Raw genomic sequence first — 24,849 nt, 5'->3', positions numbered from 1 at the left:
CATTTTTATTATCCTTGACTATTCATATCCATATAGGGCCATATAGTTTAAAAAAGATTGCCAGGGGGTCTGCTTTATCCAGTACTTATCTGTTTTAGTCATCCTTTTTCTATATTTTCATGGCAAATAAAAAGCAGATGCTGCCATGAGTAAACACAGTAGTGCAGCCCTATGTAACACCCGTGTGTGTTTTTGAAATTCAGTAATTGGTTTCTTACCTGATTGCTTTGTGTCCCCAGGTAATCCTGGTGCAGGTAAACCCAGGGGAGGCCTTCACTATCAGACGAGAGGATGGTCAGTTTCAGTGTATCACAGGTAAGCTACCCATTTCTCTTAACCCTTTTCTGCAACCCCATCTCTACTGAACTATGTCTAACCTCTCTTCCAAGTCATCTGTACCGATCTCTATCTCTCACTTCTCTTCTAACTAGGGATCCACCGATATGGATTTTTTTAGGACCTACCGATACCGATATTTTTATTCATCAGCCTTAGCCGATGACCGATACGCCGATGACCGATACGCCGATACTGATTTTCTTGAGCCGATATTTGGAGCCGATACTACCCTGGAAATCCCGAGTTCTGGCGAGAGCACAATTTGAATTTGCTCAGTGAGTCACTGTGGGAACGAGCAATATACTCACTCCCCAATTCCCCTGCCCCAGAACATTAACCAATCACATCGGTGTATCTGATATAGGCAGGCCGAAAGCGCTGCTGTTTTACCGACCGGATATGGCAAGAATCGTATCTATTGGTTAGCTCCGCTGGTCTGGATACTGGATGTATTCTTCTGATTGGTTGTAGTATTATCCAATTGCGTACAGTGATATTTTCAAATGCATGCTTGGTGTCGCCTCTCGAGTAGGGCCATTTTCATTACTCGTTGCCAGACCCTACACCTTTCTAGATGTGGGTCTGGATTTCCAGGCTAAGCCGATACTGCTTTTTCTCCCTCAATTAACATCATAAAAATGACACAATGATGTTAACAAATGTTACAAGTCTCAATTTAAAAAAGGAACATTTATTGACCTGTCTGTATATCATGCCGGGGAAAAATAATTAAAAAAAAAAATACAGATACACGTTAACGCAAATATCGGCTGGCCTATATATCGGTCGATCACTACTTCTAACTCATCTCTACTGATCTCTATCTGTACACATCCTTTTGTTCCAACTCATCTCTACCTAGTTCTATCTCTACCGACCCTTCCATTCCATCTCATCTCTACCTAGTTTTATCTCTACTAACCCTTCCCTTCCAACTCATCTCTACCATTACTATCTCTACCAACTCATCTCTACCTACTCTATCTCCACCGACCCATAAAGATAAAATATACTTTATTAATCCCAGACAGGAAATTACGGAATGTCTACCTTTTAAAAATGTTAACGTTGTTAGACCCTCGTTATCTGTGGGAAGCAGACTAATAAACAAAAACGCGATTAAGGTATCATGTGTGTTGTCACTATGGAAACACGTTGCAGCCTGAACAGAAGCGAATAAGCTGAATGTCCGTTCAACCGCTAACTCCCATGCAACTCCTATGCATTGAAAATATAGTCGTAAGATAAAATGTACTTGATGAACATTACCTTACATAACATTAGCATTACCTAAAGTACATTAATAGGACGATCAGGAAAAAAATGACAAATGTATGCATGTAAATATATACTGTATAATGTATGTATTGGACCGATAGTCGCCCACTCTGGGTTTTGTGAGCAGTCCGTAGCCATGTCTAATACTGGGAATGTTAATTAGAATACATTGTGACAAGTATGTTTGTCTGTGCAGCTCTGCAGAATTATTTTATATGGTGAACAAAAAGAAAATCCTGGCAGCCGTGACGTTTGTTTTCAAAAAATAACATCATGCTTCTATTCATGTACCATTCAGCCCTATGCTCAGCAAACAATGAGAATAATAAGCCGACATGAAGAAGCCACCATGTCATTTAAACTTAGCAGACTTTATTTATTTCTTTATTTAAATCATTTTCCTTTCTTTCCTTTTCTACAGTTTTTTTTAATGATACTGGCAATATGTTGTCCTTTCCCTTCTTAGATAGAAACAGACCATGAACCATCACTGGCCAGGGTTTTCTAGAAGTCATTTTGGTATTTCCAATGCAGTAAATATGCAAATGGGTAATACTAGAAGGATTCTGGATGGATTTAGGGACAGGATAGTAGTTGGTGTTAGTTTGACTCCAGCCAAAAGGTTCTGGGTTTGAACCCTAATGTCTGCATAAGTTGCACTTCAGCCAGATCCTTATGTCCACATGCTGGACAGACCAGTAATAAACGGCTGATTAACCCATAAGAACATACCATTTACAGTTCTCCTTTCATAGCATTGTCTTAATCCTGAGTATACATACACACACCCACACCATTTTGTAGTGGTTGGTTCCCCTGCCAAAAAATCCTTTTCGTCTGTAGCACCGATAGCATCTCCAACTGATATTCAGCCACCACCTTCCTGCGACATATCCAGGCTTCACCGGAAATGCAAGAAAAAGCCAACGTAAATCAGTTCATCTGCCATCACGCGTTTGCTGCCGATAATGTGACTTGGCATGCTTCTGTCGCTATTTAATTTGACAGATGACTGAATGGGAGTCGTGTGTGCCGATATGTTATCATCACGAGGGATCTCTGTTTGCCATAATTACAGTGTTGATTGTAGGGTTTCGGCAGACGGCCCGTGTGTTTGACTAAGATGTGTTACACATGCTTATTTTTCCTGATGGCAATCGTTCCTTTCTGCCCCTCGATTGTTCCTCAATTAGTGATTGCACTGGCTTTGTGACGGCCAACAATGAGCTTTGTGGATCCATAGCTCTCCTGGCTTTGTGAGCCCCAGACAGCAGCAGCAGGAGGTGTCACTGGCAGGCCTGTAATTGTAAATGATTATTATATATTGTGGTCGCTGTAGAAGGGTATTGATCTCCAAGCCCAACTTGCTTCTTAGTATTATGACTTGTAACATTGACATCCGGATCGATAGCCCATGCAGTTCACTCCTTCACTTTATTTATTTGTTTATTTTCGCTCTCACTTTATTTCCTTCCCTCCCTGAGTGGCAGGTCGTTTGATTCGATGAAGGATGTCAAGGAGATGAAAGTCGGCCGGCCGTTGGTGTGTTTGCTTTGTCCATTGGGACGAGCGTAGTTGGCAGCCTGGTAAACCGGCTAATAAGCAGGCAGGTGAACAGGCTAGTTAGCAGTCTTAGTAGCCTTTTTGTTGGCAGCTAGGTTGAAAGGCTAGAGAGCAGTCTAGTTAGCTGTGTGATTTGCAGCCGGTTGACGGCAGTTATTAGTCTAGTTCCCATTTTAGTTAGCATCAAGTTAAAGCACTTGCTAGCATCCCAGTTGGCGTTGATCAATTGTTAAATACCCAGCTGCCTAGAAAGTTACCAATTTGATAGTGTACTTATGGAGCCTGTGGAGAATTGTAGTCATTCCCCTTTAGCGTAGCTAGTGGTGCATATAATAGCCTAGTAATAGATAGCAGCCTAAATAGTAGCTTAAGTAGCGTTTTTTTTTTTTTCTTCTTTCCTTTTCCTCTATGTCCATGTTTTATAGCCCGTATAACGTTCACCAATCCTCATGCCCTCAGGTTAATTGGTCTTACCTTGGTCTCTTTTGTCACTACGTCTCTGTGAGCTAGCTGGGTGGAGGCTTTGACGTAGCGCGTGCGTTGTCTGTGACACAACACTGTGATTAGCCTTTGGTTATGGAGGAGGCTCAGGTCAGTGTCCGGGCAACACCGCCGTCCCCACCCAGGAATCCGGGCACCGTCCATCGTCACCAGGCTTTGGGTGCAGATCTGGGCGATCGTAAAGGGTGACTTTAAGGTTTTCTCGTGGAGGAGGAAGCATGTGCCAGTGCCGCTTGGACACCCCCCTGCTGGGGAGAGGGATTCTTGTGGTGATACTGGTGTCAGACAGGCGGACCCACGGCCGCTCGCCGTGACGCCTCTGAGCCCTGAGACCCCTTCCTCCCGAGAACACGTGCGCGGCCTCCTCCCGAAGGAAGACAAAGGGCCTGCCGTGCACGGCTGTTAACTATCCTGTCAAAGGCTGCTCTCATCCGTCTGTGACGTGAATGGAGAGATGACTCACCGCTCGTGGTGCAAAGAGAGGAAGTGTGTGTGTGTGTGTGTGTGTGTGTGTGTGTGTGTGTGTGTGTGTGTGTGTGTGTGTGTGTGTGTGTGTGTGTGTGTGTGTGTGTGTGTGTGTGTGTGTGTGTGTGTGTGTGTGTGCGCGCGCTCTTTGAGGGTCGGCTAGGGGTCTGCTATGAGTGCTTCACCGTGTGTGCGTGTCACTGTGCGTGCATGTTAACCCTTAACCCCAGAATGTGTCAAGGAGACACCGGCTGAAGAAGCTGGCCAATCAAGATAAACCCCCTCACCCCGGCCCCCCTCGGCCGAACACAACCCCCCCCCCCTCACCCCCCCCCTCCCCTACCCCAGACCTATTTGTCTGTTTTGTCATGTATTTTTAGCATCTTGGTGTGCGTAATTGCTACGTGTTAGCGCATGACATCCTGCCTAATAGGAAGCCACTCTTTTAAAGTAATCGGAAGAAGAAAAAAAACACATTAGCCTTGGTAATAACTGGCTTGGGGGAGGGGCGGCTAGCATCAAGCGGGGGAGGCCAATTAGCGAGATCATTAACCATTTAGCATGCCGCCCCTCCATGTCGCCCACGCATAAAGAGGGGAGGTCCTAACGCTCGCAGCCAACGTGCCCCACTCGCAGCCTTTTGTCGTCCTCCATTTTGAATCCTAGGGGCAGGGGGCTCGTCACAGTGAGTGATGACCTGTTAGATGGGTTCAGGGAGTGTGTTGGACAGGCTCCGCGTCAGGACAGTTGAGCTTGTTTAAGCCAGTCCTTTATCTGGCTCCATCCCTCGTCCACGTCACTCCGGATGGTTCTGCCTCCTCTTGGTAGTCAGGGAGTGCTGTGGAGCTCCTCCAGAGATAGGGTTCCTCTCTCTGCTGACGCCATGACGGGCCACCATGTCATGCTGACAAGGCCCTAAAGAGCCAAGAGTTGGTTTGTGTGTGTCTCTGTGTGGGTTTGGCCTTTGTCCGTTTGAGACTACTGCAAACCTCTTATGTGTTGATTCTCTTTTCTGATTCTCTTCATTCTCAACACTATGACCATTGGTTGTCATAGTGCTTGTGCTAGAAACAGCCACTCAGAAAAACCCTCTGATACACCAACGCACACACCAGGGCTGGGAGTTATGCTCAGAGGCACATCAACCCTTTTAATCAGGAGTCGAGGGATTGAACCGGCAATCTTGCATCTGCCAGGCATTCTGCCCTCTACCATGGTGGCTGAGGGAGAATCGGCGAGATTGATTTTGACAGTGAGTTTTCTTGTAAGCCTGGTATCTGTCCCATAGAGAAGAGAACATTGTTGCTCTGTAAGACAACCCCAGATTCAACATCCTTCCCAATATTCCCTTCTTCTATATTCCCCTTACCTCACTAAGACAAGTGACGGCAAAATTTAAACATAATAAACAGTGGCAGGATTATTGAAAAATACCTTGTATAGTAATATTATTGAGTGTTTAAACATTGTTAAGCTCAGCAAGCTGTTCTCAGCTTTCTCTACAGAAAGAACTTTAGAAAGAAAACATAACTACTGTGTCTTTCATAAACTGTCTAAAACACACAAAGTGCCTAAAAATAAGTTTGTTTCTCTTTTTATTTAAGCTCTCTTTGTTTCTAGGCCTCACAAATCACAATCGATTTACACTGTTTTTCCCTCAGAAAATTTGGATCAAAAAGGCTTCTTTTTTTTAATTAAATGAAAAATGAAAAGAAATTTAAAGAAAGACGAACATGAGATATTTAAATTTCACTCTTAACTCTTTCACTCTTTCACTCTTAAGATTTTTCTTTGCTTATTTCAAAGTTCTGAGAATAATCGTAACAGTCAGTTTGTTTGTTGACCCTAAATCTTGCATGCATGCACGCACTGATGCACACATGCATGCACACACTCAGATAACACAGAGATATAGATGTTAAATAATGGGAGCTTCTCATTTAGCCGTTACACGCCGGACAGGCCAGTGATGAACGGCTAATAAATCAATGTGAGTGTGTTTTGCCCTCTCTGGGTCACATCACTTTGCCCCAATGCAATACGGTGGCACTGGCTGAAGATGAAAGCATAAAGACCTCTGCTTCTTAAGCCGTTGCTCTCGGAAACCACATGTTTCGCTTGTGTACATGGCCCTCAATGAGCAGATGCAGCCTTGGTTTGCGTACGTCAGTTTCAGTTTTCTTTGATTCTGAAAACTACACACAGGAAGAATGGTCTTCTGCTTTCTAGAATGACGCAGACGCGTGTGTGTGTGTGTGTGTGTGTGTGTGTGTGTGTGTGTGTGTGTGTGTGTGTGTGTGTGTGTGTGTGTGTGTGTGTGTGTGTGTGTGTGTGTGTGTGTGTGTGTGTGTGTGTGTGTGTGTGTGTGTGTGTGCGCGCGCGCACCGGGAAGCCCTGCGGATTTGATGAAAAAAAAAATTAAGTCCACTGTTTACTTAGTTTCCAACCCGTTAACACGCAGCTCTGGGTATTTCCTTGTACCGTTGTTTGCAGAACAGCGTCCTACATCAGGCTGTGCTAATTCCCACACACACCCCTCCCTAAAAAGACGTGTAAAAACACACTTTTAAAAACACATCTCCGGCTGGGTAGTTTCTGGTTCCAATCTGTTCATGAAGATGCTGAACAAAATGCAGAACAGAAAGCTCACCTAAACACTTCCACACAGAGTAGTGGTAGTTTTTACAGCTAATGTGAATCTTCCATTCTTCGTTTGCAGAAGTTTTGTTCTATTCCCCACCCCAGTGTCTTGCTGTTTTCGAAACGATACGCGCACGCATAATTTTTCGTCATTGCAAGCGGAACCCATTCATGCCTCCTGTAATCTGGTGATGAATCATTAGTCATCGCAAATTACAAGGAATCATGCTATGGGCGTCCTGCATTAACAAAAACTCCCCCCAAACCCCCTTCCTACTCCACGCCATCTGTCAGCACCACAGCCTTGTTAAATAAGGATGTTTTTGCTTTTAATTTTCATGTGTGTGTGTGAGAGAGATCACCTGCCTGGGCAGCCATTGCCAAGGATCCTGGCATGGCTGCAATGTAATGATTAACCTCTGTCAGCTCCTCCGCCCGTCTCGTCTCTCCCTTTTCCCTCTGTCCTTTGTGGATGGGGACACTTTATCAACGCTAATTAATAATCCAGGCTTCTGCTCTGGCTCAGGGTTTAATGGGGCCAACCTGGCCACCAGCAGCCAGCCACGCACCACCAACCCCCACCCCCTTCTACAGCTAGACCACCCTGCAAACATCCGCCCTCTACACCCCTCTTAAGCTCTGCTTCTTGGTAATTAAGTCGTTAAACCTAAACCTGCTGATAAGACATTGTTTTAATATTTGGTTTATTATAGGAACATATTTCGTTTTTTTTTGGTCATGAACGCGGTTCTAATTCTATAGGATTGGATCTCTTAACACTTACCACCCCTTCTGCTGTTCACTGCCTCATCTCATCCTTTCACATTAATGTTAACATATATGCTACGGTCTATTTACATAAGCTACATGATTATGTATATACCTTGATTGCTGTACACACGTTACATACATGTGTTGCGATTTATAGTTTTCTAATATAGACACTACAGATGGATGGTATTGTGATGTGACGCTGGGTGTATGCTGCACTGTTTTCAATTTAATGGGATGATGTGGTCCCATGGTTAAATTGTTCTGGTTTCCTATGCTCATTACTGATGAGATAATCCCATGTTCTGATCCCATTAAGACTCCCGTCCCACAAGCACCTGGTGACGTCACTTGCTCATGCCTGCATTATTGAATTCATAATGGTGCAATTATCATATGTAATTATAGTAGCAGTGCATTCATTGTTTTTCTTCCCAGCCCAAGCTTGGCATAGGAAAAGACTCGCCTTTCCAAAGGAGGGCGATTTTGATTTTTTTTTTTTAGCTACGAGAATCCGCAGGGAACAAGATACGATACTACGATATTTTTCATGCCGATATGATATGTATATGTACCGTAATGATTGTGATTCTGTACAAATGGTGATAGAATATTATGAATCGATAAAAAAATGTATACGCTGGGGTTTGGGTTCTTCAGGTCTGTCGGTGTCTGCATTATTAAAATTTGAACGTAACAGAACAGAAAGTAGTAGCCGAATACAATAGCCAAACACAATACTGCGAGCTCTTTAGGACAGCAGCGTCCCAAAGAGCCCGGACAAAGGTATCCTGGAAAATTACAATGGCGCTTATGCCTTAGATTTCTTTTCTTCCCCCAGCTCTGGTATTTTTGGATTGGGTCCTGCTTTAGCTAAGTGGGTATTGTCTGTTCAGTGAAGGGCCAATCAAGTTTTAACTTCAGGTTGCTTTAGTCTTGGGTTGTTGTTTTTGTTCCAAAAAACACATCAAAATAAGTCACAGAGCTGTCTTGTTTGCTTTGGACCACGCGATCGATAGCTGCGATTAATCTGACCCTCACAGAACTCGATTGGAGGCTGTGGCGGCCAGGGTAGGCATCAATCTATCCATGCCAGGTCATACTTGCAGAGCAAAAACAAAACATTTGTTGTTGTTGTTGTAAGCAAAGAAATGCTTAATAACATAAATGTTGTCACACCATTTATTGTGGAAGAGTCGAGATCAATATGTTTGGCTTGCCAACATGTTCAGCCTCAGCCCCAATTTATATATCGCATGCACGCATACCCACAAATACGCAGACACACGTGAGTGTGCGCACGTACCAGAGCTCTGCAATGCCACCATTTTGCCTGCATATGTAAGTAAATATTCTGTTGTGTGACCTTGAATTTAGATTTAGGAGCACATGTGCGATAATGTTATGACTGTACAGTTGGAAGCTGTTGATGCACCGGCTCATCAAATAACAAAACACAAGCTTCAGGAACTGTATTTCACTCAGAGAGTGGCTAATGAATGATAGTGCTGCGCTTCTTTGTAACTGATGAGAAACATCAAGGCTGCGGTTTTTCCACTTGCGTTTTTAGATGGTTATGATTCCCCCTTACCAGTATATGTTCCTGTCATGTCCAACACATGTGTTCAGAATCGAAGCAGGACTGCAGGACATGATATAAAGCTTGTAAATACTTGTACACCCAGCATCGGTGGAAGCTGCTGATGCGTTTCTCCCGTTCCCCTCTGGTCAGTCCGGGTTGAACCTTGAAACCGGAGCGAATTTCCAACCAACCGGTTTGTTCACAACATTAGAGTACCGTAACATGCTTTTGCTGGTTCACAAGCTTCAAAAGCTCCTGTAAAACGGATATAGTTGCAATTTGAGGTTCTGTCTAAAAATCTGATTTAGAACATTTGACATCTAATGTTTATTTATCACTTGCATAGAAACGGCAACAGCCCAATATAACAACTTCATTGTAAGAGTCAAACAATCTCCTTATTTATCCCTCTATTTTGACTTTACTTCTGACTGTATTTCATTTAGTTGTGCCTCTACCTTTGTAGCCTAACATCGCCAGACCAATTAGCAAATTAGTAAATCTGCAACCTTGCAGTTCATTATTGATTTTAAAGGGGAAATTATCAACAGGCGCAGACCCAAATCCCCCTAGATGTAATTGGATAGACTTCCAACCAATCAGGGCAACAAATCATGTGAGACATCAGCGACAGCCATCTTGGTTGTGTATGAAAATGCCTAAAGTACTGCTCTGTTCAGTCATCATATTAAACTGCCCACTAGTAGATATATAGTCGTGATTGTGCCGATCCAGGTTAGATTAGCTGGAAATCTGAATGAACGGCAAAGGGGCTGGACACAAATAAAACATGAGCTTGCAGATTCATCTGGTTCCCAGTACTTAGTAAAATACAGAGCAAAGTGCTTGCAGGGTAAAAAGTCTGTAGAGCCCCGACACCCCCCCCCCCCACCTTCTGGACCTTCTGTTGACTCTTCCCAGAAGGAGAGTGTTGTTTGTGGCTATTCCTGTCAGGGAGGGGTCACTCGTACACACTGACCAACCGATGTTTGTTTTCCCCCTGGGGGTGGCTTCCTCTTGAGGATTGCCGTGGTAACTACGTCACTGTAACCAACGCTCCACTTGACTCAGGGAAGAGATGGGAGGATAGAGGAGGTTAGAGGTAGGGGTGGTGAGGGGGGAGGGGAGATGGGGGAGGGGTGGTGTCTTTTTTTCTTTTATCTGATCTCTGTCATCACTTGTGCGTCATTCTGATGTAAAAGAGTGGGTGTGTCCCCTCTCTCCTTCACCCCGTCTACCTCTTCCTCTCCCCCTCTCACTCGCTCTCTTGCTCTCTACCGCTTTCTCTCTCACTCTATACCTTTCTCTCTCTCGCTCGCTAGGGGTGTAAATATTAATCATTTTGTATCGATTAAGCGATTATACAGCCGACGATTCGATGCATCGATTTGTCCGCAAGTGTTGATCATTAAATTATTATTATTTTTATTTTTTTTACAGTGAATAGGCTAATTGCCATACTAGACCTGCACAGTAAGCACTAAAGTGTGTATAGAATACTGTTTCTGTATTCTCAATAAAAGGTAAATGATAAATTTTTTGGTTGATTTATTTTATTTCTCTTTCTCTCTCTCGTGCTCTACCTCTTTCTCTCTTGCTCTCTACCTTGCTCTCTCGCTCTCTCTCTTGCTCTCTACCTCTTTCTCTCACTCTTTCTCTCTCGCTCTACCTCTTTCTCTCATGCTCTCTACCATGCTCTCTCCTTCTTTCTCTCTCGCTCTTCCTCTTTCGTTACTATCAGTCTATCTTCTCTCCTTGTATCTCTCTGTCAGCCTGTGTCTCTCACACTCACTCTTACCTTGACCTCTTTACCTCTCTGCTTTTTTTCCTGGTTCCTTTTTAATTTGTCCTTCCCCTACCCCGCACCCCACCCCCACCCAAAATCCTTCAAATGAATGAACACAAAGCATCCATTCTGAGTCCCAGTCAACCAGGGTGGCACACATTCCTCCGAGGAGAGCAATACCGGGACGCTGTACAGCCTGCTCGTACAAAACAAGTCTCATGTTGTATGGTGTCTTCTGCTCTATTCTCGGTCTGTTTGTGTAGTGTCTCGCCTAGTTTACAAGGTGAGAACGCCGTCTTTGAAAAGCAATACATTTCTGAAAGTGACCTTCTCTGCAGTCGTAGTAGGCCCAGAGCGCCGTCGTATCACGACGTATTTACCGCTCCTACGCCAACGCCGGCTTACCGCTTTTAATGAGCAACACATCTGAGAGGGAGAGAGCGCGGCGAGGCAAACTGGTCGTGTTTGGTGTACGATTCAGGCGTTGAACATGCCTCAATCTGTCCACGCCAAGCGATACTCAGCGATCAGCAATAACGAAACATGACAACATCCGCAGTCTTAACCTGTCAGCGTCCCTGAGCAAGACACTCTGACCCCCTACCAACTCCTTAATGACATGTATCTAAAATAATCATAGTTACTTTGGAAAAAAATTATTAATGAAAAAATCTGCTTGGCATGTAAGCTCTGTTTCTACGTCATCTACTAATGTTAAAAGCGAAGGGAATTCTGTGCATTTCAATATTCAGTCACCTACCCGATATCTTGGTTCTGAACGCTAGGTGGGTGGGGGAACTGAACGCGGTACTGCACATTCAACAAAGATACAAACAAAGATAAATAAAGAAGGCCGCTTGTTTAAGACCGGCCCATTCAATGATCTTTGTGGTGCCCAAGCAGCAGAGAGTCGGTTGGCAGTTGATCTAAGGAGTCAACAGAAGACAGTTTGAACTCCCACTGACTGGTCAGTGTAATCTGAAATCAATGAACAGCGGCAGGTGAGGTGGGGGGTGGTTTACATTGGCGTATCAGTCTGTTCTGCTCTCCGTTGCTTGGTCTCTTTCCCCCCACCCTCTTTTTTTATTCTCTTGTGCTTTCAGTCACTACTTGGCCTTAGTCTTTTGATGGTCTCTCTCCTACTCTCTAATGCCTTCTGAATGTAGATTCCTGTCCTCACTCGCCCCGTGTTCTCAGGTCAACAACAAATGTCCCTGACTCCTAGACAGGAAATGTCTTGCAGTTAAGATGGGGGGGACATGAATATTTTGAATTGAATGTGGGAATGATCTTAAGAGCAAAGGCTTGTATATATTTTAGATGGATGGATGTTTTCAAAGTGTAAAGTGAATCCAAATAGGAAATGATGCATGATCCAACCGAAAAAGGAACCAAAACGTATGCCAATTAAAAGGGAAATAGAAATATGTTGAAAAATTTGTGGAAATGTATTCTGATTGAAATGGAAATACGTGCGTCATGGCAGGGTTCAGGGTGACCACCATAGCAGTGGTAGAGCGATTGAATGGCCTTTGGCTAAGGAAGTCTGTTTATTAGGCCTATCTTGTTATGCGAAGCGTGGCTCTGTGACTCAGCCTGTGATAAAATAGTCCTGGTCCTGGTCAGTCTGACCTGGCTAGGCCGTACCATGTTCACCAGCCCCGAACAGGACGACAACACGGACCACCTTGGATCTCTTCCAAGCTGTGGTTCACTGTGGTCTAATGATCACAGGAATACTTAGTATCTACTGATTTTGGTCCCTGAGCACATTCTTTTCCAATTATTATTGTTTCATTGAAAGTACCGTGACATTGACTTATGTGCAGTGCTGCCGGTTGGAATTCAGATTCGCCTGCAACCTTTTGGCTGGGAGCCAAACCCCTAACCACTTGACCACTCACCTTGTACGGTCCAGGCTGCAGCCTATTTATCCATTTTGCACGAAGATGACACTATATATTCAGTTCACGCCAGTATGAATGAGCATGGGACCTGCCACGGCTGGACTGGATAATGAAGAGGAGTCTGATGATATAGTCACACCAGCCTCTCAAAATAGCTTTTCAACATAATTAAATTTACTGGAGGCGATGGCTCTGTCGATCACTCAAACCTCATTTATGTTGCACATTTAATAAAACAGATGCTACCAAATATGCTGAACAACAGAAGGAGCTCTTGTGTTATGAATATGTTTAGAGATTGGAAAAAGGATGGCATTTGCATCAATTTAAGCACAAAAGCTGTGTCACAGGATAGATCAGAGAAATATAGTTGGTTAGAAAATATTCAATAAATGGGTTCGTTCAAATGGCAAACTTAAAGAACTCCAAAGATTTTCATTGAAATAAAAATATTTACACTCTTCAATATTTACAAAGCCACCTACCCATACAATACACTGGCTTTGTTTATAACAACAAAAAAACTATGTATTTCCTTGACCCTACTTCCCACCTATTATAGTCCTCTCCCTAGGGGTTGGCCAGCAGAATTGCTTTCCCTATGAACCCCTTGGTCTATAGCAGGTGTTCCCAACCCATGGCCCATGACCTTTTAATTAGAGCCGAGATTTCTCACAACCCCAACCTTTGCCATTGTTGTGAGTCTGCTTCCCCACTTTGTCTCATCCCCTTCAACATCTGCCTGTAATGTCAATGTTACACAGACGTAGCAGATGGTCGTTTGATTGTGGCTGATGATAATTATGCCATTTGTGTATAAGAAACCTTTTCAATCAAAAACATACCATCCAGTAGCTAAGGCTTCTTGTCAATGAGCTTAGTCTAGTCAATGAGCCTTTTAACTTATAATGCATTAATTAAGACACATCAGATAGCAAAAGTTAAAATTAGAGATGCTCCGATTGATCGGACGCTGATCATGATCGGCCGATATTGGCTAAAAATAGCGTGATTGGAGAACCCCAAAAGCGCCGATCAAAAAAAGACGATCACTTGACATAAATTACTTGCGCATCTTTTTTTTTTTTTAATCAGAATTTGCCAGTGGCAGCATGAGTTCTCCCGTCTAAAACATTGTGCTACACTGCCAGGATTTCACGGGGTCAATGTAATGATGGCATAAGAGGCAGTTTCACGTTCAGTTTCGTTTGCGGAGCACTTGCATAGCTCAGTAAGCACCCAGGCACATTTCACTACCGTAAAAACAGCAGTATGCGTGCAGGCACATTTCAGTACCGTAAATACAGCAGTATGCGCGCAGGCACATTTCAGTATCGTAGATGAGTCACATTCTGCAGAGGCTTTGATGAACGCATTGAGCGACATGTTTCAGTCACGGGGGATCCAAACAGAAAAAATAAAGAGTCTATTGGAACAGAAACTGGTGCTTGCCTGCTATCCAGATTATATATAAAAGATATGGAAGATTCCCATTCCCCTGCCATTCTGTGATTGGCAGTGATCGGCAATCGGCAGATCATGATTGGTTATCGGGCCCAAAAATGCTGATCGGAGCATCGCTAGTTAAAATAGATCTGCCAGTCTGAGTCAACGGTGGGCTGCGAGGCTCCCATGGACGCCAGTACGATGAGGTGTACCTGCTGCTGACTCCTCTCGGTCCAAAGGAAGGGGCTAGGAAATGGACGTGGAGCCGGAGAGGTGGAGCATTGTGTGGGTGAGAGGGAGGCGGAGGGTGGGCGTTGGTCGTGGGCCACCCCCCCACAGGCCACCCCCCCACAGGCCACCCCCCCACAGGCCACCCCCCCCCCCCCACAGGCCACCCCCCCACAGGCCACCCTCTTGTGTTTCAAACGGCCATGCCGGGCGCTCAACGAGACAGTCTGTGTTAGTCTGCGTGCGTGCGTCTGTCTGTGTCTCTGTGTTGCCCACAACATGAACAGCCAGTCCTTTAAAGTGCGACGACCGGGAGGGTAGTGTGAGTCAGGGATACTGCTGCTCTCTTCTCGTGCCATGCGGACATTGGCTCGGCTGAGCAGAGGGACGAGGAATGTGTGAATCTGTGAGCGTCTTGGCAGCGGCCGCGCTCTCTTTCTATCTCTTCTTCTGTTCTCTCCGTTCTTATATTGCTCTCCCTTGTGTGGTCTCTTCCTCCCCATTATTGTCTAATCCTTCACCACTCTCCGCATCCCATCTTTCTCCCTTTCCTTCCTTCCTTCATCCCGCTCTCTTCTCCTCTAACGTCCCCTCTGGGTTCTCTTATCGTCTCCTTCACAGTCCTCTCCGTGTCTCACTCTCTCTCGCTCTCGTTCTGGCTTGTGTTCCCAGGCTTTCTGCTGAGCTGGCTCCTCTCCTCTCGGAGTCTTGCCTTCTCATTGGCCACCAGTACTCTGTTGTTGTGGTTCTGTCTGTTGTTTCTCAGCACTTTTCTCTAGTTCTCTCTCTCTCTCTCTCTCTCCTGCGCGCACACTCTCCATCTCCGCTCGTGCCAAGACTGTACAAAAGCAAATGCTGTGGTCGATTCAGTCTGTCGTTACTTAAAGGAGGACTGTCACGCGCTGCAGGTTTCTAATATAAGAGGGTACTCTTGTGAAACAAGAGTCTGCAACATCCACTCTGTGTTCGCAAAAAAGGACTGAAAAGTTGGACCATTGACCGTTTCTTTTAATCCGGTCCTACTTTTTTTTAAATGGCGAGTGTGTCATTAACCTTTAACCAAATGGAAGTGTGTGGAGACTGTGTTCTTCCTCCTCCCTATTGCACAGCTCCCAGCCACCTGAAATCCCCGGAGTGCTCAGGGACTACTACCATGTCGTTTGTTATGGATTGTAGTTGTAAATGCGCTACCTTAACATTCCCTTTATACTCTCATGAATGCGTTTTGAGAGTTTTATTTGAAGAACCCTGAACAGGTGTGGATGGTTAGCTGTATTGGGTATACAGGTGTTATACAGGTGTGGTATACAGGTGTTTTGACTCAACCAGCTGAACTTACTAATAATTAGCAAAATTAACCCACACTTAGGGCGCACTCACACTAGGCCATCTGTACCGCGCCCGAGTACGTTTGCCCCCTAAAGTCTAGATCGTTTGGCTAGTGTGAGCACGCCATCCGTACTCAAGTACAGTTAAATTCCGTGGCCTCAGTGCACTTCGGAGAGGTGTGCTCAGGCCACGGTACAGATGCCGGCTCATTAGCATCGGATACGCAACCTACATGTACAAGAGGCAACCGTACTCAGGCCCAGTTGAGATTGCCTAGTGTGAGCACAGGCCAGCGGCACGGGGGGGGGGGCAGCAATCGTACTTGAGTATGGTACAGGGCAACTTTGCCTATAGTGTGAGTGTGCCCTTAGGCTAATGTAGACCAATGCCGGAAATTCAGGAAATATTTTGACAGATAAAAGAATGCAATTCCACTGCCTATATTCAACTCGTATACAACCTAAAACATGTTTTTGTATATTTGTAATTTATTCAATATATCTTTCATACCAACATCTATTGGTATTTTTCACGTTGCATTCTTTGATGCATTGCAGTCATTCAGTCGTGAGTTGTGATAAATTCACCGGTTATGGTGAAATGGAGGTAAACTACTTACTGTCCACTAACTAACCATGAAATTAAACATCAATATTCCAAACGATATGCCTCCAGTGTTTTCTCATGGTTGTTTTGTGTGTACGTATATTTTGTATTCATCATGCATCATAAGTGTTTGGCAGTTGAAACAGTGTGTTCTACTCTCTTCTGTCCTCAGGTCCTGCTCAGGTTCCCATGATGTCTCCTAATGGTTCAGTGCCTCCAATCTATGTGCCTCCTGGATATGTTTCACAGGTAAGTCCTAGTCAAGGATGGTCCACCGGCTTCAGTATCCATACCTCCATGATCTTCATGGCTCCTTTGATACACATTACGGTCTCAGGACTATATAGAGAGGCAGATATTGTTCAAGTAATGAATGACCCTTGGCAAGGGAATTGGTTTGCAGCCAGGTTCATATAGAGGTAGAGATGTGTGAGTAGTAGGCACCTGCAGATTATGGACCCAATGTTAAGGATTTTAAAAAGTTATTACTTTTATTTGCCAAATTTTGAATTAACTGATAATCATAGGGTCATGTGTTCCTGAATTTGTCTGGTTGTTGATGGACTGTTTACCAAATTTGAGCCAAATCTGGCCGACTATTGATTGACTTCGGTTTCACTTTTGGTCTGACTGTTAGGTTAGCCCATTATTGGCTGACTGTTGACCATCTGTTGTCCAACTTTTGCGTCTGTTTTTCCCCTCGCCCCCACCAGATCATCGAGGAGAACGGGGTGCGTCGGGTTCTGGTGTTGCCCCAGCAACCAGAGTTCCACCCCGGGGGTCACTCTCCCCTGCATCACCCCCCGCCTCCGCCGCATGCCCACCTGCCTGCCTTCATCCCCCACCCCGCCATGATGCCCCCGCCGCCCCACCTCTACACGGGCATGGCAGGGGGCGTGGGGGACATGGGCTCCCAGTACATCTCCCAGTATCACCCAGCACACATCTACTCAGAGCAGGGTGAGTCCAGTGTAACACTGCAGGGGTGGTTGTGTTTTACACTTTAACGGACAGGCCATTCAGGAGAGACGGGGGAGTGCGGCAGTAGCTCAGGAGGTAGAGTGGGTTGACTGGTAACCGTAAGGTTGCTAATTCAATCCCTGGCTCCTCCTAGCTGAGTGTTCGAGGTGTCCCTGAGTAAGACACCTAACCCTGACTGCTCCTGACGAGCTGGCTGTCAACCTGCGTGGTTGACTCCGCCGTCGGTGTCTGTGAATGTGTGAATGAATGGTTGTAAGTCGCTTTGGATAAAAGCATCAGCAAAATCCCCTAAAATGTAAAATGGAGTGAGTTGAGGGCAGTATTTGAACACGTAGCAGGATAAACAGTGTGTTTGTGAAGTGCTCTTGTTTTGGGCTGCTCTGGGACCAGTGTATCAGACCTTGCCTTTATCTGTGATGTGTGTATCGGACCTGGTTTGTGTTGTTTGTGCATGTCTTTTCATGGTCCGCCTCCTCCCTCAGTCTCCACAGATTCCCACCCCCAACACGGACGTCCACAGTTTGTCCACCGGGACGACCGGATGAGCAAAACCTACGAGCGTCTGCAGAAGAAGCTGAAGGAGCGACAGGGTGGAGGAGGAGGAGGTGGAGGAGGTGGAGGAGGAGGAGGAGGAGGAGGAGGACAGTTGAAGGACAGCCCACCGTCCTCCCCGCAGAAGAGCCGCGGCAGCACCCCCACCGCGGCTGATGTCCATAACGGAGTAGGGGGCAAGGGGCTGGAGTTTGACGCTGGGCTGGCCAGCGCCGGGGCTGGAGCCAACGGTCTGAGTGGGCGGGGCATGAACAACCAATCAGAAGGTAAGAAATCCAAAATTAGAATTCTTTAATGGCCATATAAGGAGATGGATATTCAGGAAGTTGGCGTGATTTAGGCCATGGGCAGTTGACCGCCAACGAACAATGTGTATTAAATACAGAATTTCAGTAATTTAGAACACCAAGTTATATACAAACCTGTGTAAAAAATGTACTTCTATAGGCAGCCAGTAAAGTGATATGGGTATAATATCAATTTACATGATAAAAATGTTACAAGTCTCAATTTAAAAGAACATTTATTGTACTGTCTGCAAATCATGGCGGGAAAAAAAAAAAAATAATAATCGGCTAAAAGAAACAGCCGATGCCGATACACGCAAAAAACACAAATATCAGCCGATATATTGGTCGATCACTATAACATACTGTACATTGGATAGTTTTGTGGTTAGGTTGGGGTTTGAACCCCAATGTCCACAGCCTACCTATAGGCATCCTTGTGCAAGATGCCCTAAGCCCTACCTAGTGCTTTAAGAAGTTTGGGTGTTGTCTTGGTGATAAAAAAGTATCCGCTTAATGTAGTAATCGTGCAAACACCAGACAGTTCAACGGACTGAAGCTGGCACAATGCTCGAGTGTTGGGAAAGAGATGGTTTGTCCTGTGTCCCAAATAGCCAAGCACTGAAGTCAGTAACCTCGGGGACAAAAGTGATCACAGAAGAGGCTGAACACTGCAGTGGTCGGGCTGTCACCTCCGCAGGGCCAGTCTACTGGCTGGGTGTTCAATCCCCAGACGAAAGGTCCTCCGAGTAGTTTGCCACTAGAACTAGTTCTTTGAGCATCGGGGGGGAGGGGGGGGGACCGGAATATCACTTTGCAGTATAACCAGCTGCATTGTGGAGGATGTTTATTCTCGGAAATAGAAAATGTCACCTGAAAACTTCACTGGTGAGGAATAATACCCTTGGATACGTGCACATGGTTGTTTCTAAATAAGTCCCATCCATACATTTATAGATGATGTGGAGCTATTTCCGCCAGAGACTCTTCATGACTCACCCGCATCAGGGTGAGCCGGGCTGCCTCCGGCTATTATTAAAGTGGCTGTCGCAAAGAGCCAGAGCAAGATTCTGAAACAAATAACACACCCTCTCTCCCTGCCCCTTTTCCTTACCTTTTTTAAGAAGTGTTGCATTCATACACCTGCAGTGGAGCTATGCTAATGCCAGAAGCTGCCTTAAATCTAATTTTGCACAGAGCCTTTCACTTACCAATACGCTGATGGATGACCAATGCATTTCTAAAAAAAGGAACTGAAATAATCGTGCAAATAAGTCGTGCAAATAAGTCAAAGATGACAAAAGTGACTGGGCTTCTCTTGTTAGGGGGTTAAGCGGTCGGCATAATTCATGCAGAAAAGAGGTTTGGCGAGGCGGTCAGAACAAAATGACTTGATTGCAGAGAAATATTTACAAATGCATACCTCGCCAAACTTTTTCCTCTGCAATAGCACCTGCCAACATTTCCGCTGATGACAGCAATGCCAACAATGTGGGGGACTAGTCAGAGAATAAAACAAAGCCGGTCTGATTTATTTCATCTTGTTTCCCTGTCTCCAAGGAGACCCCAATGGTCTTAACTAATGGAGTTCAGTGACCAAACCATAACCGCATTATAGTATATAACAAGTTTGAGTATAAGACAAGTTTGCGAAGGACTTCTTCGGTCTCGGCACAATAAAATGTGTTATTGTGTGTTAATGTTATTTTGTAATTATTCTGCCACTTTAGTTTTGTGCTTGTTGCGGCCGTCCGTGTGAAATCAAACTATAAAGTGCTGTTTGTGTTTCCTTTAGAACTGGAGCAAGAGGTCAAGGCCCTGCAGGCTCTGTTGAGCACCATCAGCAAACCAGTGGTTTGTACCGTCCTATTTCTGGTTGTGTGAATGTTTCTCTCTCCTCTCTCTCTACCTCTGTTATTCTCACTAGTGCTCTTTCTGGCTATTGGCCTCTCACTTTCTCATGTGTGCACTGCACTACCTTTTGTGTTTTAAGTGTTGCAAGGCACCCAGCATGTTTTCACCTAAACCCACAATTACAGACTCTTTTTTTCTCGAGTAGAAATGTTTTGAACTCGTGGCGTCCAGGGTGCTCCACCACAAACGTGAGGCGCTGTGGCAGAGTAAAGTGAGGCTCTCAGCGATTCTTTGCATTTTGCACACAAAGTGTTTCCTATTGCTAACCGTTACAAAATAGCCTGCCCAAGCTGTTGAATCAAATTTGCCGTGATCGGGCATTACGCTCTTTCAAATTCAATGTCAAAGTAAACTTTATTGTAAATTTCTAAATATGTGCCAGACATACAGAGGAATTGAAATTGCGTTTATCTCCGACCCGCGGTGCAATAGGAACAAAAGGATAAAATTTGGTAAAATAAGATAAGTATTATTTACAATAAATAGATTCTAAATAGTGCAAAAGGTAAGGCAACACAAAATGGTATAGATAAAATAAAATTTAAAAAGTAAATAAATTGAAATGTGCAATATGAGGAACATTATTTACAATATGTGCAACATGCAGTAAACTGAAGAAATCAAACAGTTTACATTTTAAAGGTGACACATTATAAAAGTGTGAGTGTGATAAGCCATTACAAGCCGTTTTTGAAAATCTAGGTGGACACGCCCACTTGTTATGTTAGAAGAGGCAGATTTTCAAACTGTATGTAATCGCTAATCACACTCACACCTGGTGGTATAATGTGTCACATTTTAAGGGCATTTCGATGTTCTTCTCTCAAACTCCCTCTTGAGCTCTTGAGCTTTAGCTCTCGCCTTATCCCTTTACCTCTATCTTATTACATCTCTCGCTCTCTTTTTGTGCATGTTATGCATGTAGTAATAGTTATGTATTGAGGACAGCGATGGTTTTCAAGTATGCATCGATAGTTACAATTCTTCATGTCTCGCACAGTGATAACCTGAACGCACCATTAGCTCTCTTCGAGCTCAGCTCCTTAACGTAACGTCTTCTAAAACCCCCCCAGCATCATGAGTTGTGATCCTCGCGGTGTCGTATTTTCCTAAAGCATCCCGACGCGCCACTGTCGGAGCCATTAAACATCTCATTACTGTGTGTGATGAATTCCCGCTGACTGCTAGTCAAGTGTAATTAAACCAGCAGGCGGGGTGTCCACATGCTCCATATCATGTGGGTTACATCGACTCTGGTGTGCCGTCAGACGCTATCCACAGCACGTGATCATGTCGCATTAGGACCCTGGTGGCTGGAGAACCTAGTCATTCCTGGTTCTCATTCCTGGTCTGTTGCTCGCTCTGCTGGGATTGTGTCCAGGGGGGCACCGCTATGTTTTGGTATCAGTCCAAATATGGAATGCCTGTATTTGTCCCATATTATTTTGTATGCAAAACAACACTGTCGATGATGTCCCGGTGAAAGAAAATGATCAATATTGATCGACTGGAACAGTATCCAAAAAGGATAGGTCGAAGGGGGGATTCTAACGAACAACTCACCCTGTTAACAAGAGATGTGTTGGTTGAGCCATTATTTGGGTTTACATCCGAGTAATTTGATTGTAATAGCTGACTAAGTAGCATCCATTACCATGCGTTACCGGACACCTGCTACTCTGGGTTTCACAAATGCAAATCCTTGGTTGCGTTTCTCAGTTTCATACTATAGAATTCAAACATCAACTGTGTTTTTTGCCAGCTGCTTTTAAAGATAGATAAAGCAAGAAATTCCGGCAAGTTGTGATGAGCATGCCAATATTCATGATACACATGCTAAATGATTAATGGATGAATTTAATGAGCCAAGTCCATTTTATTTGTACAGCCCTTAATCAGTCACGGCCTCAAAGGGTTTCACAGTCCACATTTTTGACCCCCTTAATAATCAATAGAATGTGATTTATTAACACTGAAAATAACCATTAGTTGGAGCCTTGAACAACTATAACCCTAAACCCTTAAACAGTATTAGCAAACCTATTATCCTGTCATTAGCACTGTGTGATACAGTATGGCTCAAAACTAAATGGCAGGAGAGCAAAGCCCCACCCGTGTGACAGCCCCCCGGGTTCGGGAAATAAACCACACACAGGATGTCCTTCACCTTAAAGAAAGGATGCGTCACCCAGCTCTGAGCTGCTGCTGCTGCTGAAAGGCAGAGAGAACAGGTCCCTGGGAAAGGTGATGGGCAGCACCAATGGAGCGGCTCTGATTACACAGAGGGACTCTGCTTCAAAGAGGCAAACACTGAGGAGAGGCTCTGTCTCCCCGACCGGAGGGGGGGGTGGAGGAGAGATAAGGCGGGCACAGACGTACACACTGCTGAGCGCCTCGATCTGTTCACCGGGACTATGAAGCTACGCTCCATTTTGATTGAATGGCTTGATTGTTCTCAGCCTCACTTGTAAATGTCTTTGGATTAAAGCGTCTGATGATTGACTACATTTATATGTCAGGTAAATGTTACCCTCACAAGCACGGTGAACAGGCCCCATGTTCTAGCGCAAGTTGGATTCAATCATTTTTGTAGGTCTCGATTTAAACTGGCCAGAGTTTCATGAAGTGCTCTGGTATTGGTAGATGCCAGCCTTCAATGGGGGTTATCAGATTCGGGACCTCGCACGTCATGCTCCGGGCTGAATGCCTGAGGATGTTGAATAAACATTATTTTTGATTGAAAGCTCTGTTGGTCGATCTAAATGTCAGCAATAGCACACCACATGGTTTGTAGACTTTTGTTTGCCATCTTAGGCACCACGAGACATTTGACCAAACTTTTTTTCAGCAGAGTTTTGCAATGAAATATGGCTTAAGTGTGCTGCTATCCCTAACCCCCTCATCCAGTTCCTATCAGTCTGACCAATCACACGTTCCATGGCCCCAAGTACCCCTTCATCCACACCATACCACAAATACTTTAGTCTGAACTGATAATTATAACTAATAGGTTTCTATTTCTTATCTTTATTTCATCAGCAGCAGTGGTAATATCTTAGCCTGGCTCCGCCCGCCTCCGTACTTCCGCTCAATTTTAATTTCCCTTCAGTACTACGTCTGGGTTTGCGGTATATTCGCAGGTTTTCTGCAGCCAATTTTTTGGCCGTCCAATCAGCAAACAGAGGGAGTGGCTGAGAACATTGCTGTTGAGGTCGTGTGCTAGTTTGAGTTGTAGTCAAACGTCAGCGATTGGTTATGGCAGATCCAGTGTGGCACTGGGCAGATTTAATAGTTTCAAACTCCAGACACCCGCCTTCAAGTGAGTTAACGTTTGTCAATGGAGAAAGGCCAGACTCTCTGTGCAAATGAAATGAAGTACGAGATTCTGGTAGGACCAGGCTAGTATTATTTATCATGAATCTATAAAAAAGCAGAATGTATCTTTTTTACCCCCTGAAACCTGCTCATATAACCCTAGGGTATGGTTGTACATATAGTTCCCTGGTCTGTGGCTCTTGTAGAAGTTATGCTGACCCTAGTGTTTCTGTGAATGTTAACCCCAGGTGACAGACATCCAGGCCAGGGGGGCGGTGCTGAGCTGGGGCGCCCCTACCAGGACACCCGATAGCCAGGAAGGAAGTGCGGAGGAGGTTCCAAGCCTTCCAGAGCCAATCAGCTACGAGGTGTCCATTTCATTCAGCGGCAAAGACGGGAAGTACAATACTACCTACAGGTGAGTGGGAACACAGACACGGATCAACCGGAGTTCAGCTTGTAAACTGGGGAGATTAGGGATAGTGTAGTGGCTAGGTACTGTGTTACTTATGTCCACAGTCTCCCTGTAGGTATCCTTACGCCTACCTGCTCCTTACCTGTATCTAAATGCACTGTATGGCGCTTTTGATAAAAGTGACTAGTACTAAATGACTAAATCCCAAACAAATTTTAAGAGGATACATATCGGGAATATTAGGCTCAATTTAGAAGTGCAGGAAATTGCCTGACTTGGGTAGCCAAAACGGAAAAGAAATGGATTTACATTCTGAACTGTATCTAATGATGTTGCATCTTCTCCTCAATTTGGTTTTTGATTCAGTGGTGAAGAACTAAGTGCAACTTTAGAGGACCTCCGACCAGCAACAGACTACCATGTCAGGTAGGTGTCTTCACTCCAGGGTCTCTCAGGTATCAGAGCAACTACCTAGTAGAATACGGTTGCAAGATGACCTCCATCTTAAGTCGGAATATGTGTGTGATATACTGATTTTTAGTGCTACATTGTAATGTATGCAATTGTTACATTTCTAAAATAACCTCTAAACAAAGACGCAGCAAAAGCAAAAATTATACATGTATAGCTCCTGTCTAACCTCTCCCCCCACCCCTCCCCTCCAGGGTCCAGGGGGTGTGTAAGTGTGTCCACGGTGGCCCCTCAGAGTCTATCGCCTTCACCACACTCACCTGTGAGCCGGAGCCCCCCAACGCCCCCAGGAAGGCCAGCGGGACCAAGAGTGCTCTCGTCCTCCAGTGGAAGGTAGTCTCTTCATACAGTCTGTCTATAGAGGTAGCTCTGTACGTCATCCCTAGGTAGCTCTGTACGTCATCCTTTTGTCTGCCTATAGAGGTAGCTCTGTACATCATCCTTCTGTCTGTCTATAGAGGTAGCTCTGTACG

At 44.8% G+C, this 24,849-nt stretch overlaps 1 protein-coding gene across 1 annotated transcript in view; it reads left to right on the top strand.

The window, feature by feature from the left end:
- Positions 1–24,849, top strand: part of fndc3a (fibronectin type III domain containing 3A) — a 68,119-nt gene that overhangs the window by 22,718 nt on the left and 20,552 nt on the right. Inside the window, exons 3-10 of the mRNA XM_084467477.1 lie at positions 240–315; positions 16,614–16,690; positions 17,155–17,401; positions 17,905–18,240; positions 20,057–20,115; positions 23,739–23,908; positions 24,272–24,331; positions 24,571–24,709. Coding sequence (XP_084323603.1) covers positions 240–315; positions 16,614–16,690; positions 17,155–17,401; positions 17,905–18,240; positions 20,057–20,115; positions 23,739–23,908; positions 24,272–24,331; positions 24,571–24,709 — 1,164 coding nt within the window. The remainder of the gene's footprint in view (positions 1–239; positions 316–16,613; positions 16,691–17,154; positions 17,402–17,904; positions 18,241–20,056; positions 20,116–23,738; positions 23,909–24,271; positions 24,332–24,570; positions 24,710–24,849) is intronic.

This window comes from Micromesistius poutassou (genome assembly GCF_964030765.1).
Source record: "Micromesistius poutassou genome assembly, chromosome: 4".
In the NCBI taxonomy this organism is placed as follows: domain Eukaryota; kingdom Metazoa; phylum Chordata; class Actinopteri; order Gadiformes; family Gadidae; genus Micromesistius; species Micromesistius poutassou.
Note: the sequence above shows the minus strand (reverse complement) of the source record. Positions and strands in the feature narration are given on the sequence as shown.